The 27,554-nt window shown below is 40.3% G+C and overlaps 1 protein-coding gene across 8 annotated transcripts in view; it reads right to left on the minus strand.

Annotated features, from left to right (window-relative positions):
* VTI1A (vesicle transport through interaction with t-SNAREs 1A) overlaps window positions 1-27,554 on the minus strand; it is a 349,002-nt gene that overhangs the window by 99,411 nt on the left and 222,037 nt on the right. The window contains exon 9 of one of the 8 annotated variants that reach the window (XM_041745798.1): window positions 3,691-4,687. The exons of 6 other annotated variants lie outside the window; for them this stretch is intronic. In XM_041745798.1, coding sequence (XP_041601732.1) covers window positions 4,684-4,687 — 4 coding nt within the window. In that variant the 3' untranslated portion in view covers window positions 3,691-4,683. Of the gene's footprint in view, window positions 1-3,690; window positions 4,688-21,485; window positions 21,747-27,554 lie in introns of those variants that run through there. One more of the 8 variants, XM_041745795.1, reaches the window with a different exon arrangement.

Genomic DNA, 27,554 nt, shown 5'->3' on the forward strand with positions numbered 1-27,554 from the left:
GCGTTATCATTTCGTGGGGAGTACACTGCACACCAGGGTGATTGACTCTTGTCCAGGAAATGGAAGTTTTTGGGTTTGTGCAAATGCACTTAAGTCTTATCTTTTGGTGTGGGAAGGGAGCAAGAACAGTTGCAGGAAATGACAATGTGTGAATTAATATTCAGGTAAAGGATTATGTGAACAGAGGGAAAGATTCTTGAAGAGTGTGTCACACGTGGTATTCTCTAAAATTGGTCACAATGGTATTTCCAATCCTACTGGTTTTCCACAACTTCGCCATCCCTGCATCATGAGATGCCATCTATGTCTCACTCCACTGAAACCTGGTGGACCCTGGTGACTATCTTACTCATCTTCAGGGCCCTGTGCATCTGAGCCGGAGACCACCATGCTGTGAGGTAACCCAAACTAGCTCATGCAGACAGACTGGGTGGCTTGAGACAATGAACAGAGAAAGGGCATAATGTCAGCCAGTCCCTAGCTGCCCTGGGATCTCATCTCTTCCCAACTGCTGGAGCTCCGGGCTCTGTCTGCAGACAGTGTCATGAGAGACCGGGGTTAGGACACTTGGCCAAACTGCTCCTTACTTCCTGACCCATAGGAACTGTGAATTACGTTGACTGTTGTTCTAAGCCACCGTCTTTTGGGGTGATTGGTTACAGAGCAGGAGATAGATAGCTGAGAGAGAAGAGAAGGACACTCATTACACGGAGGGTGTATCTGAAGCCAAGTCTTTCAAAGTATGACCTCTAGACATGCAGATAAAAACTCCCTGTATAGGGATCCCTGGGTGGCGCAGCGGTTTGGCGCCTGCCTTTGGCCCAGGGCGCGATCCTGGAGACCCGGGATCGAGTCCCACATCAGGCTCCCGGTGCATGGAGCCTGCTTCCCCCTCTGCCTGTGTCTGCCTCTCTCTCTCCCTCTGTGACTATCATAAATAAATAAAAATTAATAAAAAAAAAAACTCCCTGTATATCAACAAGTGAGGCCCCAATTTGGTCATGATTCAGAGCTTATTAAACTCCTCTGCGGTGGGTCAGTGTCCCCACAGTGGAAGCTCTAGGTATTCCAGAGAGTGGCAGAGCGTGAGCAGTGTGAAGAAACTTGCCTTGAACCCCGATTTATGCAGCAAGCATGGTCCTCCTGTCTACGTTTGCTCAGGGGTCCCGACAGTGGTGGGCAGGGAAGTGATAGCCTCTCTAAGGTACCCATTGGCACAATCACTGATTCCCACTTGCCTTTAGTGCTGGAATAAAATTGGACAGTTTGTAGCTCCTGGGCACATGTTATTTTAACACCTCCATGTGTCTGTTTTCTCGTTTGCCTAACTCACGCTTAAGTCTTCAGAACCCAGGCCAGGCGTCAACTCTAGAAGTCCAACAAGGGCTGAGAACTGCTCATGTACATCTATTGTATGATTGCATCTGCCACATTAAAAAGTTATGAATCTATTAAATAGATTAATTGATTATTACTCAACTAAGAGATACATAGTATCTGTCACATTAAAATTTATTATACAAATTCTTATTCAGGTGTGTTTTCTCACTAGATTGTATATATTAAGAAAGAGATACAAATTATTTACATTTGTATCTTTACCACATAAAGCCTGCCTTGTCACAATAGCTGGTGCTCCTATATGTTTGTGGACATGAACAACTAAAGATAAGCTGGCTTCAAAGGACCCATTTGGTGACAATGTCTCCAGGCATTTCAAACATCTTGCGTTCTTCTCTGATCTCATTTGGAAATCTCTCTGTCTGGTAAATTCCCAGGAGACCACTTCATCAGAATTTCATTCATGGCACTTCCCCTCATCTTCGACCCTTGTCCTCCAAAGCCTTCTTTCTATCTGAGAACCATCTCTTTACCTTGGACCATACTTACGTGTATTCCTACTAGATCTGCCTTCTAGATGGTCTACTCCATGGTGGTGGGTGCCCATCCCTAGCATCAGGAACAGCACTTCACATGCTCGGGGTGGGTTTGGGAAACAGTGCATCTCCCTTGTCTTGGGATACTTTTACAAAGTCATAACTGCCTCTGTCGTCTCTTCCCTGGGGTTAGCAACTTTGCCTCCAATGAGTCTGGAAATGTACTAGTCTTAGATATGTTCAACAGGTGATATCAAGATGCACTCCAATGATTTAAGGACAACCTGCCAAAGTCCTCAGAAGCTGACTGCGCCCTTGAAGTAGGTCATCCTCGGGAGCAGTTGCTTTTCATCTACCCAGCAGGTGTGTGTCATCAAATAAATATCTTAAAATGTCTTCCAGCCAGGAACAAATACCTCGCAGGGAAAGGAAGTACATAGGCTCACTGGCTGGAGGTCCACATGGAGAGCATGAAATGCCTTTTTTCAAATATACAAAAAATGATATTTTTATTAAGCACACAAGTCCACCCTCCTGTTTACTGTTCCCTTGTCTATTTTCTTGCCTTATGTCCCTGACTCCCAACTAAAAAGCTTCTGAAAGAAACTAGTCTCAATTTTTAAGCTTCATTTATGAAGGTTTTAACAAAGAGGATCCATCAAACCTGGTACCACAGAGTACATTTTCCCCCCTCAGAAAACTATGATTTTAATAATAATCATAATAATAGGTAGGCAAGCTTGGCTCACTTGGGATTATCTCTCCTACTTCCTGCCTTTTTTTTAGTGTTTAAATTAGTCATTAGTGTTATCTTCCTTCTTTTTTTGCTGAGAGATTCAGGAGATATTAAAATTCAGTAATTAGTGGTATTTCATTTTTGTAAGATTAGATTTTATAAAATAGTATGACAATTTGTTCCTGAATATTCTTGAGCCTACCCAATCACTACTTCTACAAGCCAATTAGCAAGTATCACTGGACCCAAATATTTAAAAAAATATTACAAGAAAATACAAGCCTGTGGTTTAACCCTGACTTCAAAGTTATGGGAACAGCTTAGAAGAGGAAATATTTGGGCTCAATGTGGATAAGTTTTGGCTTTAATTTTATGCACATTACTTATAACTTCCAAAGCCAAAAATAATTCTAAGAACCATGAACACAATGCACATCATGTGAGATTGAAAAGGTTGGCTCATAATTATTTCAAGATGAATTGTGTAGACCACTACATATTTTTTTTTTTTACTCACATGAAGGTTATTCACTAATAATAATGTTGGATTTTGTTAGATCAGTGTTTTCTGAACTCACTGTTTTCTACAAACTCATACCATTTTCCTGACCTTACCTGAGCATCACCTGAGCTAGTATTTACGTAACTGTTTTCTTTATGTCAATTTTAAGTTAGCCTTTTAAAGAAGAAAAATACCACCTCATCTCAAGCAATAATGGCAGTAAAACTATGGGTCTGATGGCTTCTTCAATTTGTTCTTTTAGATAAAAAAGGGGTAAAGTAAAAGTTGCCTCTCTCAGGAGAGGCATAGTAGTTGATCTTTTCATTTGATAAATATTTATTAAGTACCTACTATGTGCCAAGCCTTCTGCATATGCTGGGTTGACAGCAGCAAACAAAACTAGGTTCCTGCTGTCATGGGGTTTATACACTACAGGGGGAGATGGCAATAAACCAACAAGTATATAATATGATCCTTTTTTTTTTTTTAAGATTTTATTTATTTATTCATCAGAGACAGAGAGAGAGAGAGAGAGAGAGAGAGAGAGAGAGAGAGAGAGGCAGAGACACAGGCAGAGGGAGAAGCAGGCTCCATGCCGGGAGCCCGATGTGGGACTCAATCCGGGGTCTCCAGGATCAGGCCCTCGCCGAAGGTGGTACTAAACCGCTGAGCCACCCGGGCTGCCCTATAATGTGATTCTAGGTATATGTGCTATGTGCTCTGAAGCAAGATGAAGCCAGGGGAAAGGCACAGAGTGGTGAAGAGGGTATTTGAGCAAAAATCCAACACAGCCTGGAAAACAGTGGTCTAGTCTGAGCAGAGATAAAGTTCTAGAGAGTTCATCATTTTACCCATCTCCATTTCTACTCCTCTTATAAAACTCAGCTATGCCCCAAAACTCAATTGCAGCATATTAAGACTGCTTTTTCCAGTAGCGGAGATCACTGTGTCTCCTAGGCTGAGAGTTTTCACTGGGGAATGCCTTTCTGGGACATGGCTGTCCTGGCAGGGGTTGCAGGGGGAGATTCAGGACATCAGAGGGGACGATGGTGCTGGGGAGGGAAAAACGGGAGGAAGTAGCTGGGCTGGAGAGCACCAAAGACCTCTTTGGCCATTCTGCTATTCTGTCTGCGGTCTTAGGGTAGCAATCTCCATGTGCCTTAAGGAAATTATTTCATAGGCCAACCTCAGCACATGTATGTGAGTAGTTTGGGGCCACTATGGCACTTTCCCCTCATATAGGGTGAGAGGAGCTGGGAAACATGAGCCTTATACTTTCTTCAAACACCGATTCTCCAGTTATTGAGTGAAAACATTAGTGGTGATCTACATGGAAAGTATGAATAGAAGCAAAGTCTGATTTTTAAGCAGACATTTTAGTTCAACCACATACATTACTTATGTTCCTTGGAGGCTGACTGCGTGATGAGAACCCAGCAGGTATCAGGTTTCGGGCAAGGAGAGCTGAGCTCTTAAGGCTGAAGGACAGGAGAAGCTGCAGTCCTGGCTGAGACTTGATAGCTGTGTGACTTTGAGCAAGTTACTGAACTTTCTAAGCCTCAGTTTTCTCATCTGTAAAAGAAAATAATAATGCCTCCCTTATAGGTTTGCTCGGAGTGTTAAATGAGATGAAATTATGTAATGGTTATGCAGCACTTAGCACGTAAGTGCTCTTACAATAGATGGCAGTTACGATGACAACAGCAATCAGGAGGATAATGATGATTAAGAAATCATACGCAAGGCGCTTTGGTTTGTAAACCGAGAGGAAAAGCCCTGGCTTTGATATTCCTAAGAGGTTTCAGCAATAAGGGATGGTACTGTAGGTGAAGACTAGTCCTCTGCTAGGCCGGCGAGCCTGGCAGCACAGTGGTCAGGCAACACAGGCATGAGGGAGGAAGGAGTCACCCACGTGGACCATGGCCCAACATGCAATCTCAGGGGGTTTAGAATGGGATGGGTAGTGGGGGCCACTGCAGGCAGTCTCAAGTAGGCATGGAAACAGGAGAAGGAGCTCCCTAGAGCTAGGACTGGGGCCCTAGATCAGGAACAGAAGATGGGAGAGGTCAGTGGAATGTGTCCCTTGCACGTGGGGCTGGTTTCAGAGGCCTCCTCATGGTAGCTGTGGCACTTGTTCCATTGAATTTTAAAGGTGCTCAACATGTCACCCCGAATTTAAAAACAACAGGAGAGCACGCGTCCTGATGGTCTGAATTCATTAAATCTGCACACAGCGCAATGAGATGTTATGTCATCAAAATGCCTTGGACCTGTACCAGCCTCCATCTGTGACAGAAACAAATCAGTTTGTGTTTGGGGGAGGATGTAGTGGAATTGAAACAAGTGGAAATCCAAGTTGGACAAATCTGTCCTGTGTGAGGTTTTCCCTAATGGGTCCCATGTTGTGCTGAGTACAGCTTCTTTGGGAAGGGAAATGACTTTCTACTCAGTTTCACACGAATCCCTTCCTCAATATTTATTTTTTCCTTTCTTTCTCTCTGGGTGATAATTGAATTGGATTTATGTCATTGATACATGTCTATGTGTTTGTGATACAATGTTTTATATAACATAGCAGGATTATATCATTTAGTTGACAGGTAATTATTAAGTCCTACTGTGTGTCCAGCAGAGAAATCTCTTTAAGAAGGTAAGCATTCCCAGGAAGACTTTACTTTTTGTATTCCACAGTCATGAGCTTTTGCCAAGAATACATGAAAGGCCTCCACTTTGCTTCTATACTGGTCCAGTGAGAGGAGAAATGCAAGAATAAACTTCTAGTTACCGAGTGACCAGACCAATATAAATGTGACACCTACAACTTTCTGCCTGGTGAGGGAGGGTGAGTGAAGACACTCAGGCATGATGTACCTGAAGTAGGTATAGCAGCTTATGAGGCATGAGCAGAAAAGTAGAGCCAGGGGATCCAGGCTGGAGGACTAATTTAGTCCCTTGTCCAAATATTGAAGGAGTAGTAAGGGGCTTCAGATTTCTCCTTGAATGGCCATGAGGCTTGAGCAAGCAATGCTTCTAAGTGTTTTCTACCTCCCTGAGACTAAGTACTAGCTATCTTCAGCTGAAGAATGGATACAGAATTGATTAGGATAAAGAGAGACAAAGATTAAAACAGAGAACCTCACGGAGGCAAATGGATTCTGGGGCGGGCTGAGATGGTGCCTGCTCTGTGGGTTTCTCTCAAGCTGTAGCTTCAGTGTGTTTGGGAAACTCATTTTCTGTTGTTCCAGAGGACAGTCTATGTATGAGCTGCTGGCGACTCAACAGTCATCACTTTGTTGGCTTATTTTCCATCCTGTCCTCCTCAGAATTCAAGTGGTTTACACGAACACACACCCGTGGTGTCTGGAAGGTCACTGGGCTTGGGCTTGGCCAGCTCTGGTTCCGCTTACTCACTGTATGACCCGAGAGCAACCGTGAAGCTCCCCACGCCTGCGGACAGGGCACATGGGAGTGATTAGCCAATAAGAGTTTGCTGTGCAAATGTCAGGGGTGATTTTATTAGTAGCAGCAATGCTTTTCATCTAATAGGCTAAATGGTGAACAAACATAACTATGAAAACAATGCATGAAGACTGGCCTACACTGACCTTAACCGTAGAAAGTTTTTCTCAGAGTAAGCAAAGCCATGGTCTGGCCCTAAGAAACAGTACATTTGTTAACCTGAAAATACTCCAAATGACTCCATCGTAAGGGCTATTCTGCACAATCTGATGATTTGGGATTTCGTCAAATTAATGTCACTAGATATGCCTTATAATTAGGATAAAATATTTGAAAAGTTTTAAAAATGAGGCTATTCATTAACTCATTGATTTTTCCTACAGATTTAGAGCCTGAATTTAAATGATACCCAAAAATATAACTAGGTGTGCTCAAAGAGAGAACTGGTTGTGAGTCCTTAAATGGAATGCAGGAGTTTAAAATGCTATTACTATTCAGATTCTCTGAGAACATTAAAACTGCCCATTAAATGAAAACCTAATAATTGGCCCTACTGAATTGTGACATTTTGTAACCTGTTCAGAAATGCAGAAAATTGTGGAAGAAAAATTCTTTTGAGGCAGAATTTGATTTGCAATGTAATATTATTCCAAAAGCCAAGGTCCCCATGCTCATACACACAAAAGAACAACAAGGTAGACTGACTAACAAAGCTGAGGAAGACTCTGGAAATCAGAGCAAAGGCATATGGCTCAAGAGTCTTCTGGTAAGTTATGTGACTAGTCTGGAAAAAAATCAGCAGGCATGGCATGAGCTCAGAGTAAATTTCAACATGGTACTGACTTCTCTTTGGGCATTACTTGAAGATATAACCAAGACAGGCCATTTTTGTTCTTTCATATAGGCCATCACAACTTTTAAACTTACTCTGCAGTATCACTAAATAAATAAAATGTAAGGACATTAACTGGGGGAGAGTCAATGGCTTCAAATCAGAAGTTTAAAAATTCTCATGGGCCAATGGTTAACAAGCAACCTTCAAGGTGCAGGGAACTGTGTCCAATGCTCTCAAGAGTCAAATATGAGAGACATGTTCCTTGCTCTCAAGGAGCTTACAATGTAGTAGGGTGGATGAGACAGGTTCTGACATCAAGAAGATACAGGCATGCTAGATACACCAACAGGAGCAGTACAATCAAAGCACCATGGAGCCCATCTTGTTGGAGGGATCCAGAGCATGTGGTCTCCTCTCTTGGAGGACAGAGCATGGAGACATGACTCTGAAAGATGGGTAGGGTTTTGATGAGGGAGATGGAGGGTAAATGTCTAGGCAGGAGGATTGGCATGAGACATGTCTGGAGATTGGCAGGGGGAGTTCAGTCTGGCTGGAATGCAGGTGAGGAGAGGGCAGGGTAGCTGGGAAGAACATAAATGGAAAACAGAGTCTGTCCAAGGCACCAAGGGCACAGTTCTGTCTGAAGACAGACACTGTTAGGGGCACTGGAAACTAGGGCAGAAGTCTTCATTCATAAACTCTTTATCCATGAAAATGTCAGGCTCCAACTTTTTGTACTGAGGCATCTGTCAGCAAAGCAAGCAGATGCTGACAGAAGAGGAGGCCCTCCAAAAGGAACTCATTATTGGGAAGAATTGGTAATTAAAGGGGACGAAGACAGAATAATCAGGAATTTAAAAGGAGGAAGGTGAGTGGGGTAAGGGAGAAAATGTGCTGGAGAGAAGGTGGTCCAGTCAGGAACACAATGGAAACGACAGAGGAGGAGGATGAACAGAGGTCCCTCTCATCACCTCAGCGTCCCAGGCTAATCCCTAAGAAAATTTACTACAGAAATCTGAGGGCCAGCAAGCTGGTGGTCTAGAAAGCCACTGGTGACCATGGAGACAGAACAAACTTGCTAGCTATGGGTTTCCACCCATACATGGACAATTGCTCTCTGCATTCCGATGAAGGGAACTGTAAGAAACATCATTTTAGGAAAATGATTAATGTTAAGGGGAAATGACTAAGTGGAAAAGCCTACAAAATAGATATGTGTACAGCAAGATTTCTGTAGAAGTGTGATGAGTAGCACTTAGTGGCGTATTCGGCCATCAGAGGCTAGATCACTGAAGGTGAAAATATTTGAAAAATGTCACGTCATCAGAAATTTTTATTATTATTTGGGATATTCAGTGACTCCCTTTGTTGGAAGTACTGTGTAATGCTTCTATTAGTATGCAGAACACCTCCCTTTTGAAATATCTCTAATAAGAAGAACAGCCCAAACAAAGGATCTTCTGGAAGGATCTTCTTCTAGCATGGCATCAAACATTACAGACGAGTGTTTCCACTTTTACCACTTCTAGGAAAACAGTCCCCTATGTAAGGGATACATGGGGCCATACTTGAAGAACACAAATATTCCCAAACTTACACCCGCTCTCATAATCAATGTAACTTGTTTACACAGCCTTGTTACTCCACTTATCTAAATATGCCCATGTATAAACTATGAGAACTCTGCAACTGTGCATGGTGGAAGCCCAGTCTTTTTCAAAATACAAATGTTTCTGGGTTCTTGTGCATTTCAACAAACCCATACTAATACACATACCCTGCATACACTACAGTTTTACTCTGTTTTGCATGTGAGATTATATATTTAATAAATCTGGCTAATACAGTGGCGGGGTGAGTCCATTTATAGAAGAGAGAAACCATGATTCTTCATGTTTAACTTTTTGAATGTTATCAAGATAGTAGTGTCTAACAGAAAAGAAAGAAAGAACTTTCTTTGGCGTGAAGAATGTTATCAATCGTTTACCTAAATAAACTTCACCAGGAATAGGGGTGAAAAAGTGGACTACAGACTTAGACTTAATAAAGTGCTACAAGGATTGTAGCTTGCTAATTTTGGTTTGATGCTTTATAGCTGAAGGTCGAAAAAAGCACTACAAGGCAATTTCATGATCCAAAGAGACTTTTACAGTTTATAAGTGAAACTCAAAAAAATAATTCTGACAGATTCTATATTCTTTATGTTAAAATACATCATCTGCCAACTTAGGGCAATGACTTTAAATTTTTTATCCACAGTAAGTCATAGGCAGGTTTCTAAACCTGCAAATGTCAATGAAATATTTAATTGTCTCTATGTAAAATATGCCTAGAAAAAAAAGGAAGGAAGAAACATGTATGAAAGTGTTAACAATGGTTCAATTGATGATGAGGTTATAGAGAATTTTATCTTATTCTCTACACCTTTCTGAAGTTTCAAGATAGTCAACAAAAAATATGCAATTACATTTTTAAGAATTTAAAAATTATGAACAGTTCAGCTAACTCACCTTTTTTTTAGGTATAAGGAAACTATACAAAACTGAAATAGTCTGAAGCCTATTTTAAGCATGTGGGAGCAACCTGACAAATGGCCTTGTGGACATGAAGAAAATTTCTAGTATTTAGAGCAACGTTGGGCTGCTGGTCTGTTTCTGGGATACAGATGCATGAAGCACATGAAAGATGGCGCAGCAGTGGATTGGCAACTTAAAGCCCAGGTTTCCTCAGCACATGGATCAGTTGTGGTTCACATGCTGCCATACACGGGGTGCAGGCAGATATTCTAGAGGAACTGCAGTGGTAAAGCTTCCAACCAAAATCTTTTCCTGGTGACTGATATATATGGAGGTAACAGCTTTATCTGTCTTCTTAATTTAGAGATTGTTTCCTTTCAATTTAGTCTGCAGGGCAAAACACTGAAAGTACAGAGACCGAAGTAGGGGAGCCTTACTAAGAGCTCTCCGCCATCTGAAACAGGCACTGATGGCATAGGCACACCAGTTATTTAATTAGCACACATTGATTAATTTAACCTCATGTAACCACTGTCTTCTGCTACTGCTAATTTTATTTTTGAAGTTAAATGAAATAAAGTAGCTGAAGAGTAATTAAATGTGTCCAGTCCCTTCATCCCTATGGCTATAATGACTGGGTAGCCCTCCACCGCTGAGGTTTTCTGAGAAGATGTTGGAAAAGCTTTGAAACAACTCAAAGGAATATTCTCAGGAGGTGGTGACTTCACATTAAAAACCCTAATATGAATGGGCCTGTTAGCACACTTTTCCTTAACTAACTAATTTGCTCTGGAAAGAAATACTGGGCTATACTTGTTATAACCTGTCTAACATGGAAGGTAGTAGGTAGAGGATAGAGGCATAGATGCAGGTTAGCAGCGGTTTGAAGCTTTAAAGAAACAAACACAAAAAATGAGAGAACTTTTTGCAAACAGACTACAGACTTACTCAAAGATAACCAGATTAATGTGGAGCTGTTCCAGATGAAGCCCTGCCTGCTTGGTCTCTTCTTCTTCCTTGGCAACCTTAAGATGGGTGGGCCAACTTTTAGGGTTCCTTGAAACACAATTTGGGAATCACTACTTCACAGCATCCCTCGGGGGATGAGGTGTGTGGTAACTGCACATTGGCTCATTCTATAGAGACGTGGATCCCTTTTAGCAGCTCTCTTTGACTGCAAAGGCTAGAAAGCTGAGAACTATATTTTTGAGATTCTCTTGCAACCAGGCTCCAGATATGGTTCTGGTTTTATGAGGCAGATGGTGCAAAATTTGGAAAGTAGATGTGAGCAATATGAGGCAGTTGCATGGGAGGAGACAGGTACCTGTGGTGAGACAGAGTGTGTGTGTGTGTGTGTGTGTGTGTGTGTGTGTGTGTATGTGCACGTGTTCATGTGCATGCACATTCATGCACACAGGGGAGGGGACTGCATTTGTTTTTTTGTGGGACAGTTTTGGCAGAGACTACAGAGTCTAATTCCTGCATCGCAGATGCCATGTGCTGGAAGACTACTGCAGTGAGCTCTCTTGGGTGGTTGGGTTGACTCTTCTGCTGTTGCTGTGTAGCATTCAAAAAGCTTCACTGGTTTTCCCAAAGAGTTTATAAGCTACTTTAGCAAATCTCTTTCTGTTTAAGTTAGATAGATGATTTTATCCTCCTGAATCTAAGACTCTTAAACCAATACAGCGTCTAAAAATAGACCCCAATTATCGCACAGTCTCACATGGGGCATCTTCAGTATCATCCCATGTTTGTCTCTCTACTGAACGTAACACTATTTTATTTTCATTTTAAAAAAAGATTTGTTTGTTTATTTGGCAAGGGGGATGAGGGCAAGAAGGGCAGAGGGAGAGCGAGAATCTCAAGTAGACTCCCGCTGAGAGCAGAGCCGGATGCAGGGCTTGATCCCACGACACTGAGATCACAACCTGAGCTGAAATCAAGAGTTGGATGCTTAACTGACTGAGCCACCCAAGCCCCCCTATTTTTATCTTGTAGATACTAAATAAATACTGGTTAAATCACATCTCTATAGCCATAGCATTGTGCTGGACTAACTGTAACATTATTCAGCTCCTTATTAGACAGTAAGATAAAGCTGAAATGATATATGTAAGAGACCCCTCAGTGATAAAGGAGTTGAACCTGTAATTGTTAACTATGTTCACTTCTCTGGGCACAGAAAGCAAGGCATTAGAAGCAACGGTCTTGACTTCCTGTCATTTAAAGGGGAAGACAGAAACGAGCCCAAAGCGATCTTTTAAGATATAATAGAGAAAACAGGAATATAATATTGTTATGATAATTAAAACGAACCTGAATTTGGTCACTAAAGAATGTCGTGCTTAAATTTCTATGTCTTATTGAAAAATAAGAAAAAAGGGAAAGAAAAGCTGGGCCCTTTACCTTAAAAAAATATATTGTCAGCATGGGGTCATATATATATAAATATTATCTAAGTATTTGATTACTGACAGCACAACTAGCTTCTTCATTGAGGAAAGACTATTTGAAAGGACTTCTCCTTCCCTCGATTCATACACAACCTTTATTTCATTTTCTATAAGTGGTTAGACAAAGGGTCAAATGATAACTTTAAATATTTAAACTGGTCAATGACAGTCAAGCAGTTAGATATTTCTCTAGTTTATTGTTAAATATGGATTGCCTTAGAGGTAACCTCAGGTACACTGCAAGGCTTCCTAATGAGTTATTAGTTATGAAACTATGAAGTAATTCTGAATTTTAAATAAGATGGAAGAACAGACTGGGGTACAACAAATTAAAGGCACCATAATTATGCAATATCATGAGATGTAGTAGATAGTCACACTATGCATATATCAAAAAATACATTAATAAACTGAACATATTAATAAAAAGCTAAGTCTGGCCCTTCAAGACCTCAACACTAATTGGAAAGGATTTTGACAGAACATCTTGAATAACTTCCATTATCAGTTTTGGCAAGCTATTTTCAGCTACCTAAATAACGATTATTTCTACACTCCACAGTGCATCTCTTAAAATCTAAGATCTGAAAATATCATTAGTGAGGATGAGTGAAGTAGCTAATGTTCAAATGCCACAACCTGAATTTGAATTTATTAGTGTGATGTAAAAGATATGTGTTTCATTTCATTTTCCTATAGTTTACTTTTATAGTGTCCACTTCAAGTCTATTTGCAATTATATATTGTACGTTAATTAAACATTATGCATCATATTACAAATTCTGGCAATCTTTTTAAGATCATACATTCTGATCACGTTAAAAACCCTCCCAAAGTCTGATGATATAATAGATTTAATTCTTAAAGAAAACATTTCGTAGCAGGGACAGATTAACCTCACAATGAAAACAAACACATTAGTGGCAGATATTGGTGAGAAAGTTATAAAAGGTAAATTTTATCTAGAATAGCTTACTCCTATAATTAAGACACAGTTTTTATCACTTTTCTCTTTGTTGTTGGAAACAAAGCCATTGACTTAAAAAAAAAAAAAGAACATCAGATCACTGTTTAGTTTAAAATAAAGTTCTAGGGCTGTCTGGCTGGTTCAGTTAGTAGGGCATGTGATTCATGATTTCGGGGCCATGAGTTCAAGTCCTACGTTGAGTGTAGAGCTTACTTAAAAAAATTATAAAAATTTAAAAAGTGTCTAGCCAAAAAGGAAGTCCAATTAATTAATACACCTGTTTTAGGAATATGGTTTATTAAGTCTATAAAAAAAATAAGGCAGGTGTGTGACACCCAAATGCCTCTAACTATTCATGATTTAATATTAGATTTGGTTCAACTAAAGATCCCCCCTTGAGGTGAAATGTCTGCTATGTGTATCTTTTTCATAGATGGCCATAGGCACTCTGTTATTTGAAGGATATTATTTTGTGAATACCTAGATTTTAACTCTCACTAAAATGGGAGCCTTGCTTGCTCAATAAATATGGGACTTGCCGCCAGCTCATGAAGTTAGATATATCAGAAAAAGAAGGAAGAGATTGCAGCTCGAGTTGACTATTGTATCCCTACCCCCATCCCAATTCCCCTAGACAAGGAGGTCTTTACTTCCTGGTTCTTTTAGTTGGGAGTCTTGACTCATGGACTTCTAATGCTCTCGTTTCCTTTTCTCAGTGGAACGAAAACCCTCATACAGCATACGCATGATCACGCTGCAATAGTATAAATTAAGTTTATGAATGATGTCCTTCACTTATTGCCCCTTTCTCTCACACAGTGATATTTGTAACTCACTAGCTATAGGACTTCCAAAGCTGAGTGATTTGTAATGTAATATTTCTTGAATCTCCAGAGTAATTTCAGCATTAGTTACAAATAAAAGTTGGCTCTCTGCATCTCTTAACCTTGGGAACATGAACCTTTAAGACTTGGAGATCAAATACCAACATTCCCCTAGGACTGCTGTGCACATCTGCATTTCTGGACATAGGACTTTTTTTGTTCCCAATCAAGTATAATCTCACTTCATAACTTCTAACTTTTGGCTCAATGCTACCTAGATTTCCAGGCAAGCAAAGAAATGAAGCCTGAGGATTTTGTGCTCAGCGGTTTGGAAATCTGGCAAATGCTACATTAAAATGCAAGTATTTGATCCTGAACCTCAACATAGTGAAATGTAGTTAAAATACAAAGAAACCAAAGTGAGGCTTTACATATTCCAAATCTGCACCTGTATTTTGATGTTGCCAGGTATTTTTGTACTAAGAATTCTGTGTTCGGGGCAAAATGGAATGAAGAGTCCCCCAAATTTTCCTCTGGGATCTTCCAGCCATTCAAATTAATCACTAATTCCTGCTTCATCTTCAAGTCAGGCATCCAAGGGTTGCTATTCCTGGCTGATTTTGTTCTGTGTTTAAATAGTCTGATTGTTAGTCTCTGCATCTGGGTCCAAACCAATTTAACATGGAAAGTTAGTTCAAGGATTCCAGTCACCTTTAAGTTACCTTTAAAGCCAGCTATGAAGATAGCTTGAGTTATTAATATACAATAATGAAAAATGCCTTTCTGACTCACCAAACTCAAGGGTTTATATGGTTTCCTTAATATCGACCTTTAGGATACAGTCAATGGGGATCCCTGGGTGGCGCAGCGGTTTGGCGCCTGCCTTTGGCCCAGGGCGCGATCCTGGAAACCTGGGATCGAATCCCACGTCGGGCTCCCGGTGCATGGAGCCTGCTTCTCCCTCTGCCTGTGTCTCTGCCTCTCTCTCTCTCTCTGTGTGACTATCATAAATAATAAATAAAAATTAAAAAAAAAAGATTTAAGATACAGTCAATGAAATAGAATTTATTTTCAAATAATTTAATTTAGCATCCATCCTGAAAGTCACAGAATTTAATTGATTCTTATATTCAGATAATTGTGAGCACAGGTTACACATAAAAGAAAATTTCCATGAAAATTTAGCTGGGCAGCACATTTTATAGTCCTGAATGTCATTACGGTGCTGGTATAGAAGAACTGTGGATTCAGTTTACAAATGCTCTCAAACAATAGCCATAACTTTTATTTCTTGCTATGTTTATCCACCGTATAATAATGTTAAAAATGAAAAAAAAAAAAACAACCCAAATAATCACACAGCAGCATAATCAGGAATGATTAGGGGAGGAATTTACTTCAACCAAAGCTGACTTCTACAATAGCTGTTGTTTGTCTATGGATTCATTTATTATTGTTGGTTGAGAGCCAGTATGAGTAATGGTTAAAAGTATGGATTTTATCTGGAAACAGCTTGTGTTCAAATTCTAGTTCTGCTACTTATTAGTTCTTTGACTCCAGGTGAGTTAATTATGCTTTTTTAGGCCTCAGTTTCTTCCCCTGTCAAATCAGTTGTAAATATCAGGAGAGGATGATTTATTATAGAGTACATTGTATATGGCTGGCTTATAGTTCTCTCTTAATAAATGGAAGCTATTTCTCATTTGTCAGTATATTTCCTCTTCTGTAAGCTCTTTGATGGGAAGGGCTATTTCCGGTACTTATTTGTACATCATACAGAACTTAGCCTTGTAACACGATAGGAAAAACACTGACTTAGCTGTCAGCAGATCAGCATTCAACATCTAACCTTGCTACTTACTAGCTATGAGATTTTTGGCAGAGGTATGATGATGTATATGTCTTAGTTTGCCTACCTGTGAACTGGGGAGAATGTTTTACCTTATAGTGTTCTGAGAAGAATCTAAAATATGTGGCTAAAAGATATTTTATATACTGTAGCATTCTGTTTAAATATAGGCTATTGTCACTATTTTATTCTACTTGGATTAAGATCTACTATTCTTGAGCACTTACTATGTGGTAGATACTGTATAAGTGATTTATAAGTGTTGTGTCCCTTAATCTTTATAAACAATTCAGTAAGGTCTGTTCCACCATTCTTCCCATTTTACAAATGAGGAATCCTAAGCTTGACTCCAACCTGAGCAGTCTGGCTCTGAAACATCACTCTAAACTACTGTCACAGAGCAAGTCCGAGAAATTTAGGAAAACAAGCCAACCTTTTCTGAATCCACCAATGGTAGGTTTAGGTGGTTGGAGTGAAGAGGAGACAGTCACCTTGCCTAGGGTGATAGCAGATACCACAAGGAAAAAGAGGAGAGAGAATTCAAACCATCAGACTCATGGCCAGAGTTTTTCCACTTATGTTTAGATTTCTGCAACACAAATAACCTGTTCTGGTATGTATATTTTCAACTCTACTGAAATTACCAAGTAAGGCTAAAGGGGGGGGGGGGGCGGGGGAAATCACCTCAATTCTACATCTGGCTGTGAGTAAACCTTCGGAGCTCGGGGGGTTGAGAATATATAAGTGGACTGGCCAGGGTGGAAAATAATACTTTGCGACATGATACACCCGTTGCTGAAAAGCCACGACTCAGGGGTAACGGTAGACACAAATGACCATGGTGGTGGTCACCTCCGTGAGGATTCTCTTCTCAGACAGACTGAGGAAACCCAGAGTGGAGGTCATCTAGCAGAAAGAGCTGTTACTTTACCAGGTACCAGTCTTTGGCTGGCCACCAACCAATGAACTGCTAGAGAACGAGACCCAAGACAATACTCTGCCTGTGTTCAACAATGAGTGCACGAAGGGTGTCAAAGCATGTGTTTAAGCATATGTGAACAAAGAACATAAAGATGTGTGAGACGGGTGTTAAAACATCAGTTCAAACATGTGTTTAACCATGTGTGAGCAAAAGGGTGTTAAGCCATGTGGTAAAGCAAGTGTTAGAGCATATTCTATTACAAATGTTTCTCATTTGGGAGCTTAAATTATTTTCTGCCTAATCCAGTGTTGCTAAGCAATAGTTCTGTGTTGTCCTAACTTAACACAATAAGTTATTAAACTGAAAAAAAATTGAAGTTAGAATTCTTTCTTCCTGTCTTGGTTTCATCACGAAGAATTTACATCTATAGTTTTCAATAAACACAGTGGTGGTGTTCTGCTAGCGTAAGCAAAAACTGGGATAATGCTACATATGCAGGAAGGCAGCAGCCAGACACTGGGGTAAAGCACGCTCTGTGTGGGAAGACAAATACACAGTGTTTGGAGGAGACAGTGGGGTATCATTCTAATCTTAAAGTTTGATAAGCCGCGTGGTTCACTGACTTGGGGTGACTGTCTCATCGAGGGAAACTTGCCACAGCCAGGTTCTGCTTTTTGTTTTCATTTTTGAATATATAAAAAAGGCTGCTCTAGAGAACAGAGATACTGACAGTTCTTATTGGCAATAAAATGTGATAGAGACCAACTTTAAGGTTCCTCTGACATTATTTGCTAAATATATTAACTTATGAATCTACAATGCAACTGGAAGCTTCCATTCCAAAGCAAATGAATCTTCTTAAAGTATGAATACACAGTCCTGGATGTTACTTTAAAAAGAACGAAAGTAGATAAAAATCAGAATGTGCTATTGATGCCTTTCTGTAGGGTAAAGAAAAAGAGCTGAAAACAAATGTACATATACCAACAGAGATAAAAAAAAATTTCAAGTAGCTATCTTATTTCTTATTATGAAACAAAGCCATAAACTAAATAAGCTAGTAAACCTATTTAAGCCCACTCATTTCTCTGTTGGGAGCGGACATATAATCAAATATTCTTTTTTAAACATACTAAAAAAAAAAAAAACAGAAGAAGAGCAAAAGATCTGCAAGTTTGTGCTTAAATTCCATTTCCTATGCAGTAAATTAATATGGCTCTTTCTGCTTCACTAGAACTATTTGTGTGTAAATGCTATTTGATTACACCTAGGAAAATACTTTTGATCATTCTTGAATAAAGAAAAATCGATATAGCCATTAAAATCAAAATATTGCCTTCCCAATCACCTTTTGCCTCAAGATCACGGAATGTTTTGTTGAAACAAAAATTGGCAAGAGAGAAACAAACAATTAAAGCTAGTGTCTTCTATCAGCCACCCTTGCAGCAAAGGTCATAGGATTTTTGAATACTTCTCTCTGCCTGTTTGCTTGTTGTCACTTAATGATTTGTTCATGTAGTTCCGTATGTACCCAAGAAAATACAATTCCTCAGCGGGAAAAAGCGTAGTCTCTGGGTGTTGTGACCTGACTCTTTGCTTCAACAACTTCCAGAGTATACACTGACAAAGTGGTGATTATTATTTTTTCTTCTGGGAGATGCAGCCCAAATAGAGAAAACTAAGGACACAGGAAGGAAACACTAGTGGAAGGCTTTGCAGAGGCTCTCTTAATTTGTGTTTAGTCATTTAATTGTCGACCAAAACAAATGCGCCGATGGGCAAATTCATTATAGCAATCCCGCATTTCTGCATTAGTAAGGCATTTTCACTTTTACTTATTTATTTATTTATTAAAAAAAAAGATTTTATTTATTTATTCATGAGAGTCGCAGAGAGAGAGGGGCAGAGACACAGGCAGAGGGAGAAGCAGGCTCCATGCAGGGAGCCTGACGTGGGACTCGATCCCGGGTCTCCAGGATCATGCCCTGAGCCAAAGGCAGGCGCCCAACCACTGAGCCACCCAGGCATCCCGGCATTTCAGTTTTAATGGTGCAAAACGAATACAGAAGGCAGACCCTTTATTTTTTGTCCCTACTAAATCCACCCTGATAGCAGAAGCTATTTCACTGAGGTTAGTCTCCAAATGCATGTAAGTCAGGCTCAGGAATAACTTCTGCAAAATTAGAAAACATCCATAAATCTCATGAGCTGATGGAAAAAACTATAAATGGGTACGCTTTGGGATCCTCAGAACCCGCTGGAATTGTCAGTCAAGTTCAGTTAATGGGAAGCTCCCTGTCGACAGCCAAACAAGCATGCAAACACATCCTACTTTGTAGAAAACGGAACAAGACAAATGGCCCTGTTGCAGATATAGCCTTGAGATAATGCTTTTGAATTTCTCTAGAGGTGCCCATCTGAATACATATAATCATTTTGCCTAATTACATTTTCCTCTAGATATGGACTACTCAATAAACAGAACACACTGGGGGCAAGTAAGGGTGAGGGGCTCTTTCTGTATAAACAGAACACACTGGGGGCAAGTAAGGATGAAGGGCTCTTTCTGTAAAAACTCTTCCCTAGAGTACGCCATACAATGTTAGGTAGACTAACGTGGCGCAAAGTAATTCTTGCCTAACAATTTGGCCTTTCAATCAAATTTTTCAAAAGGCAGCAGAAATGATCAGAAAAGTAATTTTAGCCTCTTCCGCTTTCTATTTGAAGTGACCATCATTAACCTCAGTGGGCGGGTCACGTGCGGAGGGAAAGGACTCTTGAAGGAGTAAGTTTTCCCAGTTTTACAATCACTGGGCGTTTTGCTCTCATGGGCTGTCGGGTGAAGGGAAGTGCTGGCCCAAGGCATCTTCAGGGTCTCTGCTCCCTACCTCAAGCTCTGGGCCTTTACTGGAATAAACCTGCCAGAGTTTCTAAATGGTGCAGGGAGGAACTCTCTATCCTAAACTGGAACCATATTTGCAAGTGTGTGTTTAAAGTAAGTTAGACTTTCACAATGTCCCAAATCGAGACTGGGCAATTGCCTCTTGAGGTTGGCACCACTTCCCTTTTTATGAACAAAACAACCTCAGCAATTATGGGAAAAAAGCAAAAGCAATGCAAATAAGCCAACAAATCCATTTATCTTTTCCACCTTAAACATTAAAAAATATAGATTTTTTTTAAAGGCTTAGGAAAATTAGACGCCTTTTATAATAGGTTTCACTTCTTATGTCTCTTTCTTCTACATACTATGCTTCTGACTACAGCTTACAGAATCAACCCCAAATTAGAAATCGTGAACTTTTAAAATACTTTATATAATTAAATGCAAATGCTTCAGTCTGAAATGACAGCAGTAAATACCATGTAGGAAAGTTCAAGGTAGGTACCATTTAAGATAAATATTTCTTTAAATTGCAAGTTTTCATTTTTGGAAACTAATGGAAAGACAGACCTCAAAAAACTCATGTGTTGCATTTCCCATATAATTTAAAGATAATTCAATGAGTGGAAGATAGATTTGTAATTTATTCAGCGTTGACTTTGCAACATTTGCTTTCTGAGATCAACTCAGATTATTTTTAAGAAATGGAATCATCAAACTTTCTTTATAGGAGATTAGAAGCAAAAACTTAGCTCCCCAAAATGAGACTAACTCTGTCATCCACAGGCATGCTTCCAGACAGAGAGTTTTCTCCTAAATGTGTTCTCTTCCAGATCTTTACGGAAATGCAGGGCAAGATATATGTAAACCCAAGTCATAACTCACTTGATTCTTTTGTTTGATAGTTCCTTCATTTATTCATTCATTCCCCCACCGTTTCCTTCATGCAAATACTTCCTGAGTGTCCATTCTGTCCCAGGAGCTAGCAAAGCACAGAGGTGGTAAAGCCTAGTAAGTTCCAGTCCCTGCCCTTGAGCAGCAAAAGGGTTGTGGGTGCCATAGAATAAATCAGGCAAGTCTGACACTGAGCTATGGGGTGAGGGCTGGGGGATGGAGGTGGGAGGGGAGAGTTGACATTAAAATAGATAAGCTATTTTAAGTTTGTAAATCAGGAATGCCTAGTTGCTCAGCAGGACAGGAACTGAAGAGCACATGTGATCCCTGCGAGACTCTGCAGGTACACAGCGCCTGTGGGTCAGAGTATCGCTTAGGTCTCCAAGGGTGGCACTCAGGAAAAAGTAAGCATGGTACTTGGAATTCACTTTTTGAACTTTCTCTGGGGATAATTTGATCATTGCTTTTTCAATCACCATTTTCTACTTGGAAACTTCCTCTTGACGTTCTTTACGTTTTCCATAGTTGCCTTGAGCCTTGTGTCAGGTTAAGTTTTTATTTGAAAAAAATCACGTATAATTTTAACTCACTTGACATTAAAATTGTCTACAGTTTTAAATTCTCCTTAACTTGAAGGGAATTGAATGAATGGCACTTCTGTCATTTTTAAAAAAAGTTCTAGGAGACAGGAAGACACACATCACTTCACTTATACATGTTTTGGTACTTCCTCTTGTTTTTATTCCATGTCTGAGTGCTTAAGTATCAGAGGTTAGGAATCAAAGTGAGAGAATATAGAAAATATTTCTATTTGCTAATGATATTTCACTTGTGATAGTGAGAGCAACATTTATTCATCAAACATTTATTGAGTGTATATTATGCACCAGGCACCAGGCTTACTGACATGGTGATACAGAGATGAAAGCCAGTCTTCTCTCCAGGGACTAGTGGTCTAGTGGAGGAGATGGGCAGGGACCCGACGAGTACAGCACAGCAAGGGTTCCCACAGTGCTATGTGCAGACTGCTGGAGATTTGAAAGCTCATTTTAGGTAGGACAAAGATGATTATTTTTTTATTTTAAATATTCGTAACCACTCAACGTTTTATTTAGGATATTAAGTTATGCACTTAGTATATAAAAAAACATAACTAGCACATTCAAATCATGATTATATGGGTAATTCTCTGTGAAATAGAGCTAAAGAAGGAATTTAAGATTAAGCAAGAGTGTGCCAACTTAAAGAAAAATAGCAGTAGAGGTATTAGATGGGTAGGGCCAAGACCAAAACTATGATGGTACTACTCAAGTCACTGAAGTTTGGGAAATAATGAAGATCAATGTGGGTAAATCGAAAAGGATGCCATTTTACAAGGGTTGGAACCCTCACTGTATGTTCCCTGGCCTGAAATAAGATGCCATGAAAAAGGCATATACTTCTAGGAGAGCACAGGGAAGAGAAGAGCACTAATATGGCCTGCGGGATTCAGAGGGGTTTCCAGAAAGAGGAGACTAAGGATGAGAAGAAGTTATGCTGAGAGCAGTATTAGGGTCCTTTGTATGTAGAATGGTTGAATCTTAAGTTTGGATGGAACCTTAGGGATCATCTGTTATACTGTCTGTAATTAACTATAAAATACTTCTGTATAGATAGCCTGACAGATATGTGTGTATTAGTTAGTTTTAATCCATACCCTGGGGGTAGTCAGTTTATAATTGAAGTGGCCTAATGGGAATACACACTTCAGGGGTGTTTAGTTCACATTTAAAAGACTAACGAAAGGCCACATTCCAGAGGCAGCTACTACAAGTATCTTTATCTTATTAATTAGTTACTCTTAATTAGCATAACTAATAATTATTAATGAGGGCATTAGAAATGGCATTGAAGCTATGTGGAAGGGCTAGAACTATTGTCCTTGGCACTCCCACAGCCTGCATGGAAAGGGCATTAGAATCTAGTGACCCTGGAATGGTGTTTTCGACTCCGGATTCTGACTGAGTCATTTAGAGGAGTCTTTCATCTGACTCTGACTAGATTAGCCAAGTCTTGTTGCTAGAATATTCTATCTGCCTCTAGCTATCCTTTCTGGCAAGTTGCTGTCAATGCACTCTCGTATCAGGGCAGAGGACAGGGACATCATTGGGCCCATAGGACAATCTTGTCCTATGGTGGTTTTTGTGCCTGCTTGCAAACACATGCTTCTAGACATGCAGAATTCAGAGATTTGCCTGAGATTTGCCTTCATCTTGACATATTACTTGGGAAGCAGGCATACCTTCCAACCACCTCCATCTCATCTGTCTCCAACTGTAGCCACTGTCTACCATGAAAAACCTAGTAATTATGAAAGACCAAATTTACTAGAGTCAGATCTAAGCTAAACTTGCTGTCTCAGAGAGATTAAGGGATTTTCCCAAGGTCACACAGCTCGTTAGTGATAGAGCTAAGTTTAGGATATAGGGCTCCTTGTTAAAATCTTCCGGGCCAACCAATGGTTGTTGACTAGGGATGCTCACCCCAATCATCTGCAGAATTTTTAAACCATGCACATGCTCACATCCAGCCCAGAAGAATGTGACTATAGAAGATCTGGCAGTAGGGGCACAAGTTTCTATGTTTTCTAAAAATCTGTGCAAGTTACTCTCTGATGTACACACACAAACACACACATACAAGTGAGAATCCCTGGACTATCCTATGATACTAATAAGTACGAAATGTGAACGAGGTATTGCATAATTTGTATGGACCTGGCCGTGTGCCGCGTACTTGGCATGCTCTGTATTATTTTATTTATTTATTTATTATCTTAAAGTAATCTCTATACTCAATGTAGGGCTTGAACTCACGACCTTGAGATCAAGAGTTAGGTGCTCCACCAACTGAGCCAGCCAGGTACCTCTGTATTATTATAACAAATCACTGAATAAGATATCCTTAGCATTTTGCAGACGTAGAAGTTCATGCTGAGAGAAGTAAATTGTCCAAAGTGACAGCTTGTAAGTGGCAAGACTGAATTCAACTCAGATTTGCCTTTTCCACCAATCTGCTCTTAGCCATGATGCCCTGCCATGCACCATGGGACATAAAATTGCTGGGGAGAATTTCTAAGGTAGGGGTAATAGACCCACGGGTGAGAGGAGGATGACATAAATGAGCAAAATGGATCATACAGGAACTGTGGTGAACTGGAGACCATGTACCTCTCTAAAGGGGTCTGAATTTGTATGTATGTATGTATGTATGTATGTATTTGGGGGGGGGGAGAGAGAGAGAGAGAGAGAGAGAGAATAAGCATAAACAGGAGGAGCAGCAGGCAGAGGGAGAGGGAGAACCAGGCTCCCTGCTTGATGTGGGGCTTGATCCACAGAACCTTGGGATCACGACCTGAGCAGAAGGCGGGTGCCTAACCGACTGAGCCACTCAGGTACCCCTGGGCTCTGAGTTTTAATTGTTGACAGTTATTTTGAATGTTTTAAGAATAACTATGCAGAGCAACTGGAACTCTCACACATTGTTATGGGAAGGCAAAATGGGTCAGCCACTTTGGAAAGGTTCTTAAAAAATTAAACATATACTTAACTTATGACACAGTAATCCTACTCTTAGATATTTACCCAAGAGAAATAAAAATCTAAGTCCACAAAAAGATGTGTACACAAATACATATAGTGCCCTTATTTATATTAGTTCCAAACTGGAAGCAACCTATACCTTCATAAACTGGTGAATGGATAAATAAATTCTATTAAATCTCAACTCAGGTGTATAACCTAGCCACTAAAAGGAATGAAACAGAAACACACAATGACATAGATGAATTTCAAAAGCTCTATGCTGGTGAAAGAAGGTATATGCAAAAGACAAAATACTGTAGAATTCCATTTACATGAAATTCTAGAGAAGGCAAAACTTAACTGTGAGAAAGCAGATCAGTGGCTGCCTGTGACAGGTAGGAGAGAAGGGAACTGGGAGCAAAGGGCCCGGAGGAAACTCTCTAGAGCAGGAGCCCCGTTCTGTCCTGATGCATGTATTGTGCAGGTTACACAAGTGCATACCGTGACTCAAACTCATCGAACTCTAAATGTGTGAATTCTGCTATATGTAAGTAACACCTACTAACTCAATTTAAAAAACAAAACAAAACTGTAGACCACAAAAAAGAAAAGGAAAAAGTTCTGCTGGCCACTTGCAGGCCACAGCTGATAGTTTTCAATCTCTCGTCTCAGTAGAGAGATTCCGTTTTAGCTGCCCTCCGCTGCCCCCCACCCCCCAACCAAGGAAATACAAAAGATGACAAGAAGTCATCCATCATTCTCCCCAGGCTGGGCTACGGAAAACCGGTGAAGTTGTGTTCATCCCTTCCTCCTCTTCTCCTCTTTCATCAGGTGCAAAATGCTTCCATGCTGCCCCCTGGCTGTCTGGCACCTCCTACCACGGCACCTTTGCCTCCTTTGGAGGCAGCTCCAAAACCACCCTTCCCTTCAGCCCGCCTCCCAACCTCCTTTACTCAGAGGCTACTCCTCAGTGCTCTGTGCGCGGCCAAGGCAAGCTTCACTGGTTGGCACACCACCAAGCAGGTGCCACGACTGATACTGATTAAGTCACCACATCGGTACTGGCATTTGACAAAGACAATGCATGAAATCCTAAGATGAGTGCAGTTATTCCTTCTCAGTCAGTTAGGGAATACTTTGGGGAAAGGGGGCTATTTCTGGAACCTTCAACATTTATCTCCACCACACAGTGGCCTGCCTGCTTTGTTTATACATACGCTTTGTCACCAACATTATCATGAACCACCTTTAAATGAATATATGTAAGACATCTATGTGGATAGTATAGAAGGGTATGAGGACACCTCAGTAGTATTTATCAAAACTCACAGTGTTCCTGAGGTGCCTCGATGGCTTAGTTGGTGAAGCATCTGCCTTCAGCTCAGGTCATGATCCTGGGGTCCTGGGATCAAGCCCTGTCGCATCAGTCTCCCTGCTCAGGGGGAGCCTGCTTCTCCTTTTCCTGCTTGCCCCTTGCTCTTTCTCTCTCTCTCTCATAAATAAAGAAAATTTTTAAAAAATCCCCTTACAGTGCTCTTAAATACCAGGTTGGGGAACTCTAAGTCATAGGAGAGTGAGCCCTTCTGTTTTCTGAAAAACCAATGAATACCAGCCCTATGCTGTTGGGCTTTCCTGAACCTTTACAAATGTCCTAATCACTTGATTAAAAAAGACAAGATAACAACAATATCAAATTGAACACAGTAGCACAAGCTATCACGTGAAGTTAAAAAGAAAAAGGCAGAACTTAATATTTGTATTAATGCCACATAAAGAAAAATGTTAACATATGAATAAACACTAAAAAAAAGAAGAAAAGATAATTGTAGGTGTATTGGGTTATGAGTGATTTTTTTCATTTTCTTTTAAAATATGTTTTCTTTTCCTTGATAATATTATTGATGTAATAAATACAAATCGAAGAAGAAAAAGAAATCACCCAGGCTGGATCACAGCTAGCACAGTGTGCTGACCTGTCACCCATTAGTTAATGTCTGTTGACTGTTCACACGTCCTTCTCCTTATAGATTTGAAGGTGAAGGCATTTTGTAGCAGAAACATGTCAGTTATATGCAAGAATTTTATCAACCCTTTAGTCAATGTTGATGAGGACAGTAGCTTCTTTTAAGGCTGGCTGCTAACCATCCCCATTTGCAAGTGGAAATGATAAAATCCAGAGAACCTGATTAACAAGGCAGGTGTGTACCCAGAAAGAGCCTCAGTGCCAGAGATGACTTTAACTTGGAAAAAAAATTAAAATGATATCTTGGCAAGACACATGGTTAATATCTCTTTCCCCAGGAACACCTGGATGGCTCAGCGGTTGAGTGTCTGCCTTCCAGCCCAGGGCGTGATCCTGGGATCCAGGATCGAGTCCCACATCTGGCTCCCTGCATGGAGCCTGCTTCTCCCTCTGCCGATGTCTCTGCCTCTCTCTTTCTGTGTATCTCATGAATAAATAAATAAATAAATCTTTAAAAAAAAGCCTTTTCCCCAAAACAAAACTGAATTAAAAATTTTAAGTCCTATCAAAACAAAATTGTTGCTTTTAAAACAAACAAGCAAACAAACAAACAAAAAAGGTAGCACCATGCCTAGGCCAGTTTCAGGCAATGTAATGAAGTTTGATTTCAGGCCATCCAGACTCTGATACATGATCTAAAATCCTCCAGGATCTAGCTCTGCTTTACCCCTATGCCAGCCTATTCTTAGAGAAGAATCTGGCTATGTCCTACTGGTGCCCACACAGCATCTGAAGAGACAGCCAAGCCTAATGATTAAGAGAACAAGCTCTACAGGAAGGATTCCTGGGCACTGGCTCAGAATGGTATTTCTGATGGCGAGGGGCTCCGAAGGAAAAATCCTACCAGCAGGATTTGGTGGAGTAGGTCCATTCTGCGTTCACATAGAGCTACCTGTACTTGCAAAACCTTTCAGAATCCTTAGGAAAACAATGGAAGGAGAAAATAAGACCTTTGAGACCAAACTCATCAGTGGATTACATGAAAGCTATGAAAAAACATGGCCTTTTAATAAGGTTTGTTCAGCCTAGAGCACATGGTAGGTGTTCAATAAGGAATAATGATGGTGAGAAAAGATGGACCATAGGTTTTCAGGCCATTATGACTCTGCCAAGCTTTCATCTCCCCAGTGGAGAGTAAAGATGGGAAGCAGATGACAGCTGGACACAACTGCAAACATGTTGTGAGGTGACCCACATTCTACTGTTGAAAGGCGAACATCAGAAAACTAAAGGCAAAAATCATAAAGTTG

Source organism: Vulpes lagopus, chromosome 2, assembly GCF_018345385.1.
Source record: "Vulpes lagopus strain Blue_001 chromosome 2, ASM1834538v1, whole genome shotgun sequence".
In the NCBI taxonomy this organism is placed as follows: domain Eukaryota; kingdom Metazoa; phylum Chordata; class Mammalia; order Carnivora; family Canidae; genus Vulpes; species Vulpes lagopus.